The 13,830-nt window shown below is 37.8% G+C and overlaps 1 protein-coding gene and 1 long non-coding RNA gene across 6 annotated transcripts in view; one reads left to right on the top strand and one right to left on the bottom strand.

Annotated features, from left to right (window-relative positions):
- nlk2 (nemo-like kinase, type 2) overlaps positions 1–13,830 on the bottom strand; it is a 186,357-nt gene that overhangs the window by 43,340 nt on the left and 129,187 nt on the right. For 3 of the 5 annotated variants that reach the window (XR_005944155.1, XM_041196827.1, XM_041196828.1), the window contains exons 5-6: positions 6,286–6,371; positions 4,144–4,248 (exon numbers count right to left, since the gene is read on the bottom strand). Coding sequence is in view for 4 of the 5 variants with exons in the window: in XM_041196827.1 (XP_041052761.1) it covers positions 4,144–4,248; positions 6,286–6,371 (191 nt within the window). In the remaining variant the exon portion in view is untranslated. The remainder of the gene's footprint in view (positions 1–4,143; positions 4,249–6,285; positions 6,372–13,830) is intronic. The other 2 variants (XM_041196829.1, XM_041196830.1) reach the window with 1 other exon arrangement.
- Positions 5,601–12,804, top strand: LOC121282974. Its single transcript, XR_005944156.1, has 2 exons — positions 5,601–5,733; positions 8,981–12,804. It is a non-coding gene; the product is annotated as an uncharacterized LOC121282974 (long non-coding RNA).

The following is a 13,830-nucleotide window of genomic DNA, read 5'->3' as shown; positions in this document are numbered from 1 at the left end:
ATCAAACTTAAGGGGATTAAAAAAATAGCAACTGACCTCACCATGCAATAAGTTTTGCATTTTTAGGTCAAAGATAATATAAAAAACAAAATTACTCTGGATTTTAAGGAACTTGCTGATGAGCAACAAAGGTGACCTAAATAATACACTTAATAGATTACAAAGTAATGACACATCCAGCCAAACAAACAATCTACAGCTTAAAAGAAAATGTTTAAGAATTACTGAAATATGAATCAACATTTATGCAGAATATATTGCAAACATTACAATAATATGAACTTCAAGTGAACAAGAATGAAATATACATTCAGGAGACTTCTTTATTCATTCATGGGATGTCGGTATTGCTGGCAAGGCCAGCATTTATTGCTCATCCCTCATAAACCTCAAGGTGGTGACATTTTGTTTCACTGACTCAGATGGTGAACAACTACACAGACCCAAAAGATCCCAAGTTCAATGTCTAGTCTGTACTTATTGGCTGATCTTAAGGAAGTAGCATTATAATTAATTTTTTCACCCTTTGGGCAGAGAGGAAATTGTAAGCCAAGCTTCCCATTGTTGATTGCTATACAATAATCCCTTAAAGGTGTGCATGTAGTGTTGGGTAAAAACAGGATCAGGATCAGGCTCAATTAGGTTGAGATGTTTTCTCTAGATGTGCAGTCTGCCAAGACTCACTGCCTAGGTGCACCCATAAGGAATGTTCATATGGACAAGGTAGGAGGGAATGCTTATGCAACAATGTTGCCTGGCTTTAGAAGAGAGGAACAAAATTAATTGAAGAAAATTTCACTGTAATTTAACAACTGCACCATATTTGGTCAACTGCGCCAAATTTGGTTTTCCATCCTTAGACTATAAGGGCTTTACTATGTATACTTAAATGCAAATTTCAATTTTCAAATTTGCAACTTTAAGTTGCTATGGTAGCTGAATCTCACTTAGTTGCACTATAACTGTAATCTAAATTAATCATGCGCCACCCACAAGAGTGTGCTAAGTTCATGGTACTTGAGCTTTTCCTATCAAATAATGTGTACTAGAGTGACAGACTGCAGGAGCATAAAGTGGCATCACTTTAAGATAGGAAGTGCAAGATTCCTTCTTAGGAGGAAGAAAAAACAATGTTTGCTATTCTAGGACAAGACGACATTTCCTTTATGCCAGACTATGCACCATGAGAGAATCATTGGGAGTGGGGGTAGGGAAAAAGCAAAAAACTACTTGGCCTGAAGTCCAACGTGGTGAATGTAATGAGCAGCCGAAAGGTAGAACTACTAATAGATGTCACTTATCACTGACTATCACTAATTCAGTACTTAAATTTTAAGAACATAAAAAAACTTTCAGAACAAGGGAAGAACACTAAACCAAAATGAGGACATTTTTATTTTTGTAAAACGTCACCTGCATATTATACTCATCAATCTATTGTCTTTCCTGAATTGCATCCAATTATCTCATTATAGTCTGCTTTATGGGCTGCCACGATTGTTTCTTCTACCAAACTCTCTAAACTTGTGATACTTAGCATTTGAGCCCCTCAAAATGCTTGTCTGGAAAATTGTTAATTTCTTTTATATTGTTGAAAAGGATATTGAAGTCTGAAACAAGTCAAAAGAAATACCTCCAATCTAAATTCCAAATACCCAGAATTGGCTTTGTTGCTCATCGGGGTACCCTCTTCATAAGTTAGACAGCTAGAACTGTACACAATACATCAAGGCAAGGTTTGACCAATGCTTTATATAGCAACAATATAATTTTTACTTGATCCCTCTGCTGATGGAATTTAGTAACTTGTTTGCCATTTACTGCAGGTCATGCTGTGCTGATAGTTTGTACTTATCCACTATAACCTTAAGGTCTTTCTTACATTTAGCTGCTGCACTAGTGTTCCATTTACATTACTCATTCATTTTGTTTCTACACTAAATATTTTCTCCATTGAATTACATTGGTCATTATTTCAATCAATGGCCTAAAAATGTCATTTCTCCCAAATCTGGTTATACTGTTGCTCATTATTTCCTATAATATTCAGTACTCTTAACATCTCCTATGGCATTGCTTAGAACATACAACGTCCTGCAAATAGCTTTCTCAAGACAGTTCATTTATACTTAGAGAAGTTCCATCAAAATGTAAAGACTCCATTTGTATTATGCAGTACTATGTGCATTATACCATACAATGTATTACTAGTTGCTTTCCTGTGGCATTTCACAATTAGTCAAGGCCAAGCATAATCTTTGAGTGAAGCAGGGTTAGAGCAGAATTGAACCCAAACATGCAGACATATTCAGTCCTTTTTAAAGTCATACACTCCCTCATTACTGTACTTTGATTTTGTATTATAGGGAAATTACAAGCGTTAGCACATGTTTAGCAGCAGTACAAGCTAAGGAACTGGAAGATGTAAAACAAGGATTAGGGTGGTGAAGAGTAGTAATTACAGTGTGACCATTTTACATTGGCAGTTCTATTGTAAGTGTGGCAACAGGAATTTATAGTGGAGAAATTTAGAGGTATGACCAAAATATGACAGCGCAAGTAAGGTTTCATATAGACAAGAAGTGGGCACAGATGGAAGATATTTTTTATACATTAAATATAAATGGAAATCTTTTAGTAGGTTTACAAGAATGTCCTTAAGAAAAACAGTCCATTGTTAGATTAGAGTTGATTTTTATTTGGTTTGTTCTAAGGCCATAAAGTAAAGGCTCTGCGATCAAGTGCTTTAAATATGTACATCCTGAAGTTGTTTTCTTTTTTTGAGGAAACGTGTTGAGATTGACAGCTAGTTATAAATCTGAAACACATCAAGATCAAGTTTTCTAGCCAAGAGATGTTAAGACATTGTTATGATTTGTTTATATTTTGTTAATACATTGAACCATCATGTGTAGTTGAGAATGATATTTCTTTTAGGAAACTGGATATTCTGTGGCACTGCTCATTGTGCTCTTTTATCCCATATAACACAATATATTGGGCTACTCAGCAGGGTGGGGCTGGGGAAATGGGAAATTGGCAAAGGAGGGAGCGGGGGAGGGGAGGGGAAATATATATGTCCTCAGAGCAGCTTAATGAAGTAGAGTGAAACTAAGGGGTGGGGGTGAGGTTGGAGAATAATCCATTTTCATTGCTTCTCAGGAGGGTACAAGTGGCTCCAGTATTCTTTAAGCAGTGACCTGGGATATCAAAACTGCGAGTGGCAGAAGTTTCCTAGTATTACGTCAATTTTGTATCAAACAGCATACTTCAGTGTGTAAACGGGACGACAGATTAGAAAGACTTGCAGCATGAACTTCACAGTAGATCAGTGTCCATTTTAATATCTTGTTATAAAAGCATTTTATCAAACCCTGCAAATACTCAGCAGGTCAGGCAGCATCTGTAGAGAGTAAAGACAGATAACATTTCAGGTCTGTGACTTTTCATCAGAACCGAGGAAGGCTAGAAATGTAGTCTGTTCTGAGCAAGCGAAAGGATGTTTTGGGCGATGGGGGGAGTTGGCAGGGAAAGGAAGAACAAAAAAGGTCTGTGATAAGAAGTGCAGGAAAGAGGAGATTAAATGACAAGGTTTCACAGTACAAAAGCCAAAGGGAGTGTTTTTTAAAATTCATTTACGAAATGTGACTTCACTGGCTAGGCCAACATTTATTGCCCATCCCTAATTGCCTGTGAGAAGGTGAAGGTAAGCTGCTTTTTTGAACCGCTGCAGTCCCTGTACACCGACAATGCTGTCAGGGAAGAAGTTCCTGGATTTTGACCCAGTGACAGTGAACGAACAGCGATATATTTCCAAGTCAGGATGGGGAGTGGCTTGGAGGAGGAGTGAAGAAACAAAGGATGTGTCCAGATGAGGTGTGGTCAATTCCTATTCTGATGAAAGGTCACCCACCTGAAACATTAACTCTGCATCTCTTTCCAAAGATGCTGCCTGGTCTGCCAGGTATTTGCAGCACTTTCGATTTCAGATTTCCAGCATCCACAGTATTTTGCTTTTGTTTTAATCAAACCCTAACTGAATCGCCATTAAAGATGAAAGCAAAGGTCAAACCTAAGTTTAAAAGAAATGTAAACAATTCGAAAAAGAACTAGCTTGTGTAGATATGATGCAAAGCTGCATACCCTCAAAGCAGAAAAGAATAGCCAATAGCCACATCTATGACTGCTTACGTCCATTATAACAATTCCACCAAATCCCAACTCACGTAAATGAACTGGAAGAAATTGCTGTGAATATATAAAAAATGCAATCTGAGATCTATTTTGCATTAAACATATGTTTAATTTCCAGTAACAGCTGTACAGATGTTTAGTTTACGTAAAGCAGGTTTTTTGTTAAATTAAAACTCATTTCATTGGACACGTGATTAATGTAATTTGGTGATTTCAAACACCAAAATCTACTAATTACAAAAGGATTATTTTTTAGTATAGGGTTAAAAGAAACAATTACCTTTCAATTGGATTTCATTTAATCTGCGAGGGTAGGTGACTTTGGTAGTCACTTTAAGTTAAATTAATTCGAGTTACAAAAAAGTTTCTTATATATAATTTTGTTGTACATTTGACCAGAAAGCTATAGTCAAGTTTTTAAATAAATAATTTCTTGCTTTCTTTTAGGTTCCCCACTGCTGCTTCTTTCTGCCACCCTACCTATGCTGTTGAATGTGACTTGGAAATATATATATATATATATATATATATATATATATATATATTTAACGTATAACAGAGAAAATGAAACTCACCTAAGTAGGTCAGAGTTGAAATTGAAGCATACCCTGCACTAGCTGAGTTTCACATTCCATTATCAGTATCAATCCAAATCTTACTAACGAAAAAAAGTGTGCTTTCTCATCAACATTTTTCTAAAACTTACAGTAGCTCAACTGGATGACAGAATTGAGTTTTGCAAAACACTGACTGAATTGAGACCTAGATCAATGTTGTAGGTGACGCAGACTCTTCATTCATTTGGAATCTAATTGCCTTCTATACTGCCTTATGTAAACATTCTGCCTGGGTGTCAAAGATAAATTCCTGTTTATACAGATGTAATTTATAGTAGAAGAGCCTATAAAAATGGTTGGTGAACAGACTGTTGCCCAATTTGGAAATAATGATGGGAGGTGATAGCGTAGTGGTATTGTCACTGGACTAATAATCCAGAAATCCAGAGTAATGCTCTGGGGACCAGGGTTTGAATCCTGCCACGGCAAATGGTGGAATTTGAATTTAATAAAAATCTGGAAATAAAAGTCTAATGATGAGCATGAGACCATTGTCGATTGTTGTAAAAACCCATCTGGTTCACTAATGTCCACAGCAATGTGATTGACTCTTAAATGCCCTCTGAACAAGGGCAATTAGGGATGGGCAATAAATGCTGGCTTATCAGTGACGCCCACATTCAATGAATAAAAAAATGAACTTAAACAGCATACATTTTAATTTTTGTTTTCCTTTGGCAAATGGTACCCCTCCCAACTTCCCTCCTCTGATAACAGGCACCCCCCAGAATCTTGAAACAATATCTGGTGTGCACATGTGGAATATGGCATAGTCAGATATCTGCATAGATTGATTACGGTTGGTTGAGAAGTAGCAGTAAAAGGCAAGCCCAATTTTGGCCTTCCCAAATGAACATCACTAAAATTAACTGAGATGGATTCTCCCTGAGCTAGTTCGGCTAACTCAAGTTTGAGGACCAAGGTGAGGATCTTCCTAATGGAATGGTTTAGCTAAATCCATGGGAACATCAGGGAGGTTGTGCCAAGAGATATTAAAACCAAGCCAACAATTGTTTTGGGAATTTGCTCCAATTTGTGTAAAATAAATGCCTGAGAGGGTAACTTCTTGATTTGTGTATGCAGAGTGTTTTGCTACCAAATGAAGTGTGAAGTTGCAAAGTTTGCAATTTTGAATGCTACTGTTCCATAAAATCTAGGATAGCTAAAAGAGGAGCAGTGTTTCTTTGTAAAATAAAAATATAGCATTTAGTATTAAAAATGATTTCTTCAGTAAACTTAATGTTCATAATGTGCATAAATCATGCTGTAACATAATGTAATGTTTTCTAGTAAGTTGTACCTTGCTTGATTTCACGGAAAGCTTAATTCAGTAATCCTACACTCAGCAGCCATTTTGGGATGCATAGAAAGAAGCATACACTTTGCCATAAAAACCAGAAACAATACTTATTTTCATTAGCTCTTACTGGTACACAAATTCAATTAATATTGCAGAAAAATAGACCAAACTAACCTTAAGGACACAGTTGCTGTTCACAAGAAGGTTCCCTGGTTTAATGTCTCTGTGTAATATGCCAGCTGAATGCAGATACTTCAGTCCTAAGATCAAAAGTAATTAAATATTTAAAACTGCATAAGTACTTAACATTGCAGATTTGTCTAATGGTATCCACCTAAAAGCATCTCTAGTGGTGTTTTACCACGTTCTTAGGAGTCCTTATCCCAATTTATTAGATTTTGCTGCATTGGGTTAAAATTTTAAAAAATCTATACCATTCTATCTTTTTTTTTAAAAAAAACTCGCCATTTTCTAGAAGCTGTCAACATAAACACTGCAACTTAAACATATGCAAAGTCAACTCCTATCTTATCAGATTCTTCTGAAAGTTGCAGGTAAATGTGGCAAGTTGGCTTTACTCAATTTCTGCCCTTTATATGCATAATAAACAGAATTTTATATACCCCTAAAAGATCAACTTATTCATGCTACATACTAAAATATATCCCCATTTCTCTTTCTTTACACTGACTAAGATGTGCAAATACATCATGTGCAGATACCATGTTTCTGTGAAGTTCTACCTGGTATCCTTTAACAATCCTTTAACATCCTTTAACAAGATGGCTGAGGCCAAAAATGAAATTTCACTATAGAGCAGATTTTCATGCCCTTAGAACACTGCAAAGCACTTCCCAGCCAATTGAACATTTCTGTAGTCACAATTGCAGAGAAGTTCAGCCACCAATTTGTGCACACCAAGGTACCACACATAGCAGTAAGATTAACTAAATAATCTCTTTAAGTGTTACGATAAGGAATTAATGTTGGTCAGAATCCCTTACTAAGTTTTGAATAGTGACATAAGATCTTTTACATCCACCTGAGCGCACAGCTGGAGCCTCTGCTTAACACCTCCTCTTTAAGGCAGCGTCTCTGATAGTGGGACACTCCTTCATAACCGAATTGTGCTCCAAGCCTCTAAAATGGGTTTTAAACTCATTACCTTTTAACTCAAGACAAGAGCACTGCCACTAAGCCCAATAATTTATGGGTCGATACAAACTCACTAATGCAATCTAAGGCATTGTCTTATCTTGTTTAAATTAGATAAGAGTGACAATTATGAACCAGGCTTCACCGCATTTAAAAAACTCTCTCTGGGAAGGTGCATGGGTGGGAGAAAGAGGAGGAAAGGGAAGAAAAGGATAGAGCAGAATTAGTCTAAGACAATAACAATTTTTGCAGAAGGATCGTGGTGAAATTATTAGCACTTAGTCTTGAATGTTAACTTGAAGGAACTTTTTAAACAAAATAAGTACATCTGTAATCTTGTATAAAAATTTGAATGAATTTCCAAACAAGCAGTACCACAAAAAAATTTGTAAATCAAAATGTATATAATTTGAATATAAGTATGATTGACAATTAGGGGGCAGAGGTGTCAATCTGAATTGTAAAATTTGTTATACAATATTTCTATTCTAAATAATCATTCAAAACTGCCAGTCTTATGACCGTTGGAAACTTAGCCAAAGGAAATGTGAACATTTGAACTTTTTCTCTTCACACAAAGCAACCAAGTTTGATATGCTTAATGTGTTCATTGGTTTGCCAAATCTGGATAAACCATTGCACTTTGGTTGGTTGGTGACACCTATGTATTGATTTATTCTTGGAGCACATTGTTATAAAACCACAACATACCTTGTTTGTGGTTTCTTCCTGGCAAAAGTAATTTTGAATGCCAAATTAAAGGTTTAAACTAATCATCATCTCAATATCAAGTATAAATGTATTACTTCAAACATTTCTTTTGTGCCTTAAAAAGTGTAATTTAGGCATGTAAAATATTCAGTTTCAATTAAGCCACTGATCACAATCCAAGCAATTCTGCCAAAGGTGATTCACATTCAGGATGGGAATAGAGTACAATAAAACAAAAGCCCAAATAGGTCTTGCCTCCAGTAACCAAGCTAGGAGCCAGGTGCTTGTACTCAGCATGCTTATAGGAAAGGGACTGGTTGGTCTCATTATTCTCTGCTAATCCTGCTACTTCTTGATTGTCTGAAAGTTGCATCCCTACTGGCCTAAACTGTTGAACCTAACTTCCAGTAAGAAACTGGTTTTATCTTTGGCACAATAAAATCAAACCAAAAATGGCTTAGTAATAAATATACCAACACGGTCTAGGCAGAGGCAAATCCATCTCTGGAATTTCCTTATGTCAGACAGAAGTAACCCTGGTCTGCTCTTGCATACCTTCTGGTGGCTGTTTACAGAGCAGCAGAAAGCAAGATAATTAAAAATACAGCTAAATTTTTTTAAAAAGGACATAATAGCGCACAAATTGGTTAGAGGTATAAATTTTTCCAATTTTTTTCTGCTACTAAGTGTTGGATGTAACAAATAAAACTAAGCTGTAGGCTGAAAAGGAGATATCTGGACTTGCGACAGAAGATTGAGAATGCCATTAAATTAAAATTTGAAATTTTAATATTTACAAAGTTAAATTCAGCCTTTGTTTATGAAGATAGCCATACTGTAGATTTTAGATAAAAAATTAAAATTATCAGGGCACCATTTAAACAAAGTCTAATTATTTGCATTTATGGAATGCTATGAGGGTGTGTGTTTTTAAAGAAAAATATATAATTTCTAATGCCTTCTCTTTCTGGCTGTATTTTTAATAAACTATAATCCCATTAAGACAATGGAAAGACTGCTAGCCAGCTGAATATACAACTAGCATTCCAGCCCAAGTGGGGTGAAAAGGAACAGATTCTCAACAACTCCCACCCAGTGAGCATGAAAGACCCCATCTCCTGTTGACTGTTACACTATTGTTCTTCAGAAGTTTGAGATGAGACATCAAAAAAATGAAATGACCTGATCTACAATACGATGACTACAGCAAACATGGTAATTGAATTCCTCTGGAATATACAGCCAGAAAGGCTTTTTAAGAGCTATTTTTATCCAAGTCAGAGCAGAGATCTGAAGGATATACTGAAAGGCTACAAGAGCCAGGTCTCTCTTGCTCTCGGATATATTGTGCATGGATATTGCAGAGTAATCATCTTAAGAGGAGGAATCTACTGCAAATGTGGAAATCTGCTCCATATAGTTACACCCAGGAAGAAAACCGGACAAAACAGCCGCAACGTGGAATCACTGCATCAAGACCAGCCAAATATATTTCTTTGACTGTTTTATTTTTTTTCACAAATTGTAGAACATCTTTAAGGCTATCCTCATATTCTACCATTTGTACTAGTGTGCGCGCGGAGCCCAGGGAGTATGTGCGACGTATGGATGAGGGTTGCGATTTACCTAGTTCTTCTCATTTGTTGATTTTAAACTCAGAAAACATGTCTGATTAGTTCTTCATAATCTGAAAGCATACATTGTGGGACTCCTGCAGCATTGACAAAGCATATCCTCACTAAATTCACAAATAAACCCTGTTACAGCCAGACCTGGAGCGATAAATTAGCAGAGTTAATTTTTACCCCTCCTTATGTGGTCATACCAGAAATAACATCCAGGATTACACCCAAAGATGACAAGGAGATTGGAGTTGGGGAAGTAAATTGTTCACAAGAAGCAAATTTTCTTTCAAAAACAAATTACCACAAATTTTCTTGGGTTTACAACTCTAAGTGCAAAAATGTCTACATTTAAAGCCAGTACCTTTCTAGAACAGATGAAAATTACTTTTGATAAAGTAATTTAAAGTTCTGTCCCTCGAAGAGCTGAAAAGTGTAGCAAAGGAGTTGGCGTTAGAATTTTGCCCGATAGCCAGGAAACCTGAAAATTTAAAACTAGCGGCTAGAGAATTAGATCGCAAACCTGGAGAGGTTGCAACAGAAAGTCTAACTTTAGCAAAATTACAGATAGAACAGAGATGTCTAGAGCTAGAATTCCAAGCTAGGGGAAGAGAGAAGAAATAAAAGAAAACAATGATGAGGGGAAAGCAAAAAAAGAGAAAAATTGAGAGGAAAGGGAGAGAACAAGCTTTACAACGAGAATAGCAAGAAAGGGAGATAAGAATATGTAAACTACATAGGGATAGATCCTGTGGCCACTGAAGGCACCCCTAGTTCAGGTTGGAGTTCAAATTATTCAAATTTGCCCATTTAATCCCCAAGTTTGATGAGGAAGATGTGAAAGCCTTCTTCATCTCTTTTGAGAGAGAGTAGCTCAGCAATTGGAGGTAGCCAGGAGAAAGCTGGGCCCTGCTCCTCAAAACAAGCTATCAGGCAAGGCTCACAAAGTTTACTCCCTGTTGCCTGATGAGAGTTTGGCCAACCATGGAGGTGGTAAAGGTGGCAATTTTAAGCACATACAAACTGGTATCAGAGGTGTAGTGTCAGAAATTCTGTACCCTCAGAAAATGATAAGGACCAAGGCGTACATCAAATTTGAATGGCTTAAGCAGCCCGTGTTTGATTAGTGGATACGAGCACTTAAGGTTGAGGCCATGTTATGAAAACCTTAAAAAAAATGCCTCTTAGTGTTCAAACATTCACTCCTCTCTCTATAAAAATACACAGAGGAATAGAAAGTGACAGGGGTCAGGCAAGTTGCAACTCTGGCTGATGACTATGAGCTTGACCACAAGCCCTCATCCCAAAGGAAACCCTTCCCTAATCTCCCCCAGCGAACTAGAAAGGAAAGGTGGGAGTGGCAGGAGGCAGAGCACCCTGAGAGAAAAGGGGTGCCTGAAAACACAGGGGCCTCTCCCCAGACCAGAAAGCACAGTGCTGAGAAAAGGAAAGAGGTTCAGAAGCCTGCATGTTTGAATAGCCTAAGGCCAGACACCTGCTGATTGTTGGAAGTTATGGGAAAAGCCAGTAGGATTTATTGGGGTACGTAGGCTCTGTGCAGAAAGGGAGAGAGTTAGGCAGACAGCATAGCAGGCCAGGCTGTGGCTCTGACCACAGCATCAAGTCCCTGTAGGCGCACCCTGTGGGTGTAGGTGAGTTTAGCAATGCCCGAGAGTTACAAGAATTTGTCAAAAAGAAAAGTGCCCCCATTACACCAGGGCAAGGCAAGTAAATCTGTAGTCACACTGAGGGATACTGAGGCCAGCCAATCTATACTGCTGGAAAAAGGCATAACCCTTCCCCCATAGAGTGCAGTGCAGGCCAAAATGCTAGTAAAGGGTATCAAAGGAGAATACATGCCCATACCTTTATACAGGGTGCACCTGGAGTGCGACCTTATTTCAGGCCTGGTGACCATGGGAGTCATCTCCAGTTTACCTGTGGACAGGGTCGACCTGCTCCTCGGAAATGACCTGGCTGGATCAAAGATGGTAGCATCCCCAGTGGTTTTTGAGAAACCGAGCAAGATCAGGGAGAGCGAGCAGCAGCTGCTGGAGAAAGTCCCTGGCATTTTTAGTGACTGCGTAATAACCCATTTTATGGCCAAACTAGCACTGCAGATGGATTACCCTACCGGTCTGGTTATCTGAAACCATATTCATAAGTTTAAAAGGGTATAATTAGTAGGTCTTCCTTGGTTGCAGCTCAACAAGCCAACCCGATGCTAAAGAAGTTAGCACAGACTGCCCAAACAGAAAGTGAAGCGGAGGAAATCACAGAGTACTATTATTTTTAAAATGAGGTACTGATGAGAAAGTGGAGACTCTCTCATAGAGATGCAGATGAGGATGGACATTGATCCACCAGGAACTGGAGCCGTTGAGGTAGAGAGGGGAAATACTGAGGCTCGCCCATCAAATCCTGTTGGCTGGGCACATTAGTATACGAAAACAAAAGCAAATCCGCATGGGAACGACAACTTGAACCTCAACCAAACAGACCCAGCAGGATAAAAAGGAAGATGTGAGGATGCAGATGAATGTATGTATGTTTTGTTTACTTACTTTTATTATTATGTGTGCTTTTCCCAGGCCTGTAATGAAATGAGTGTGAATCTCATATCATTCTGCATGGAAGTGTTATGAGGATGTGTTTTTTTTGAAAGAGAAAAAGGTACAATTTCTAGTGCCTTTTTTCTCTGGCTGGATTTTTAATGAACTGTAATCCCATTAAGACAGTGGAAAGGCTGTCAGCCAGCTGAATATACAACTTGCATTCCACCCCCAAGTGGGATGAAAAGGCCCATTTCCTGTTGACTCTTACACTATTACTCCTCAGAAGTTTGAGATGAGTCAAAAGAATATAACTACATCTTATACAACACAATGACTACAGCTGACATGGTAATCGAATTCCTCTAGAATATACAGCCACCAAGGCTTTTTAAGAACTGTTTTTATCAAGTCAGAGCAGAGATTGGGGGATATATCGAAAGGCTGCAAGAGTCAGGTTACTCTGTCACTTGGAAGTATCGTGCAGAGCTATTTCAGAGTAGCCATCCTAAGAAGGGGAATCTGCTGCACACTAAGATCTTTTGGGGATAAAACATGGAAATCTGCTCCATATAGCTACACCCAGGAAGAAAGCTGAACAGTATATTTCCTTGTTTATTTCTTTCACGAACAATAAACTCTCTTTGAGTCTATCATCATATTCTACCATCTGTACTAGAATGTGGGCGAGGGGGCGAGCGCGCGCGAGAGAGCAAGGTATGAACGAGGATTACAATTTACCTAATTTTTAAAAATTCAACAAGTAGGGTCCGCAAACTTCTCGGTCTTTGATTTAAACTCAGTAAACCTGTCTGATTAATTCTTTACAATCTGAAAGTTTACATAGTAGGACTCCTGCAACATTGGCAAAGCACATCCTCACTAAATTCACAACTAAACCCTGGTACAGCCAGAGCTGGAGTGGTAAATTAAGGGAGTCAATTTTTACTCCTCATTACAAGGCCGTAATAATAGGAAAGAAAGAAACAGCCAGAGAAAGTTACAGCTGCCATTAATTTTCCATTACCTCTTCATTGAGATAGATTTATCATTTAAATTGCTTACCCAGCTGCAGGGTAGTAGGATGCAGGCTTATATTCATAATTTCCATCATTGAGAGAACTGGGCAGTTAACCATGCAAGTAGAGGCACAATTCAACCCTCCTGGGTGCACCTTGTTGTAGCCAATTTAAGGTACTGTTGTACGTCAGAGAGAAGATTGCCTTGCTCCAACTTATACAGGATGGGGTTATTCCCATAGGAGTTAGGGAAAGCACAAGGGCAAGGATTGCATGACAAAGTTTTAATAGACTCCAAAAATATTTATTTTATGGATCCATCCTACAATACAGTACCATAGATTCCCAATAAATCTTATCCTAATATATCCCTCACTTTTACTTTTTAGTTGATGTCAAAACGTCATAGGCATGCAAGCTAGAAAAGACAGAAAAGTGAATGTACTGTTGAGGAAGTACAATGGATAAATGTCACTAGGTTAGAAAATAGTGTTTTGGGCTCTTCAGGAATGCTTCATAATTTTAAGAGATGCTGTATTATGGAGTTCTAATGTTTCATCTCATGGAAAATGCAAAAATAATTGTTACATATTTTGGCGTATAGTTGTTCAAAAAGAAAATCTACTTGGTTAACAAATAGATGGATAAATTAGCATAGCG

Source organism: Carcharodon carcharias, chromosome 10, assembly GCF_017639515.1.
Source record: "Carcharodon carcharias isolate sCarCar2 chromosome 10, sCarCar2.pri, whole genome shotgun sequence".
NCBI lineage: Eukaryota > Metazoa > Chordata > Chondrichthyes > Lamniformes > Lamnidae > Carcharodon > Carcharodon carcharias.
Note: the sequence above shows the minus strand (reverse complement) of the source record. Positions and strands in the feature narration are given on the sequence as shown.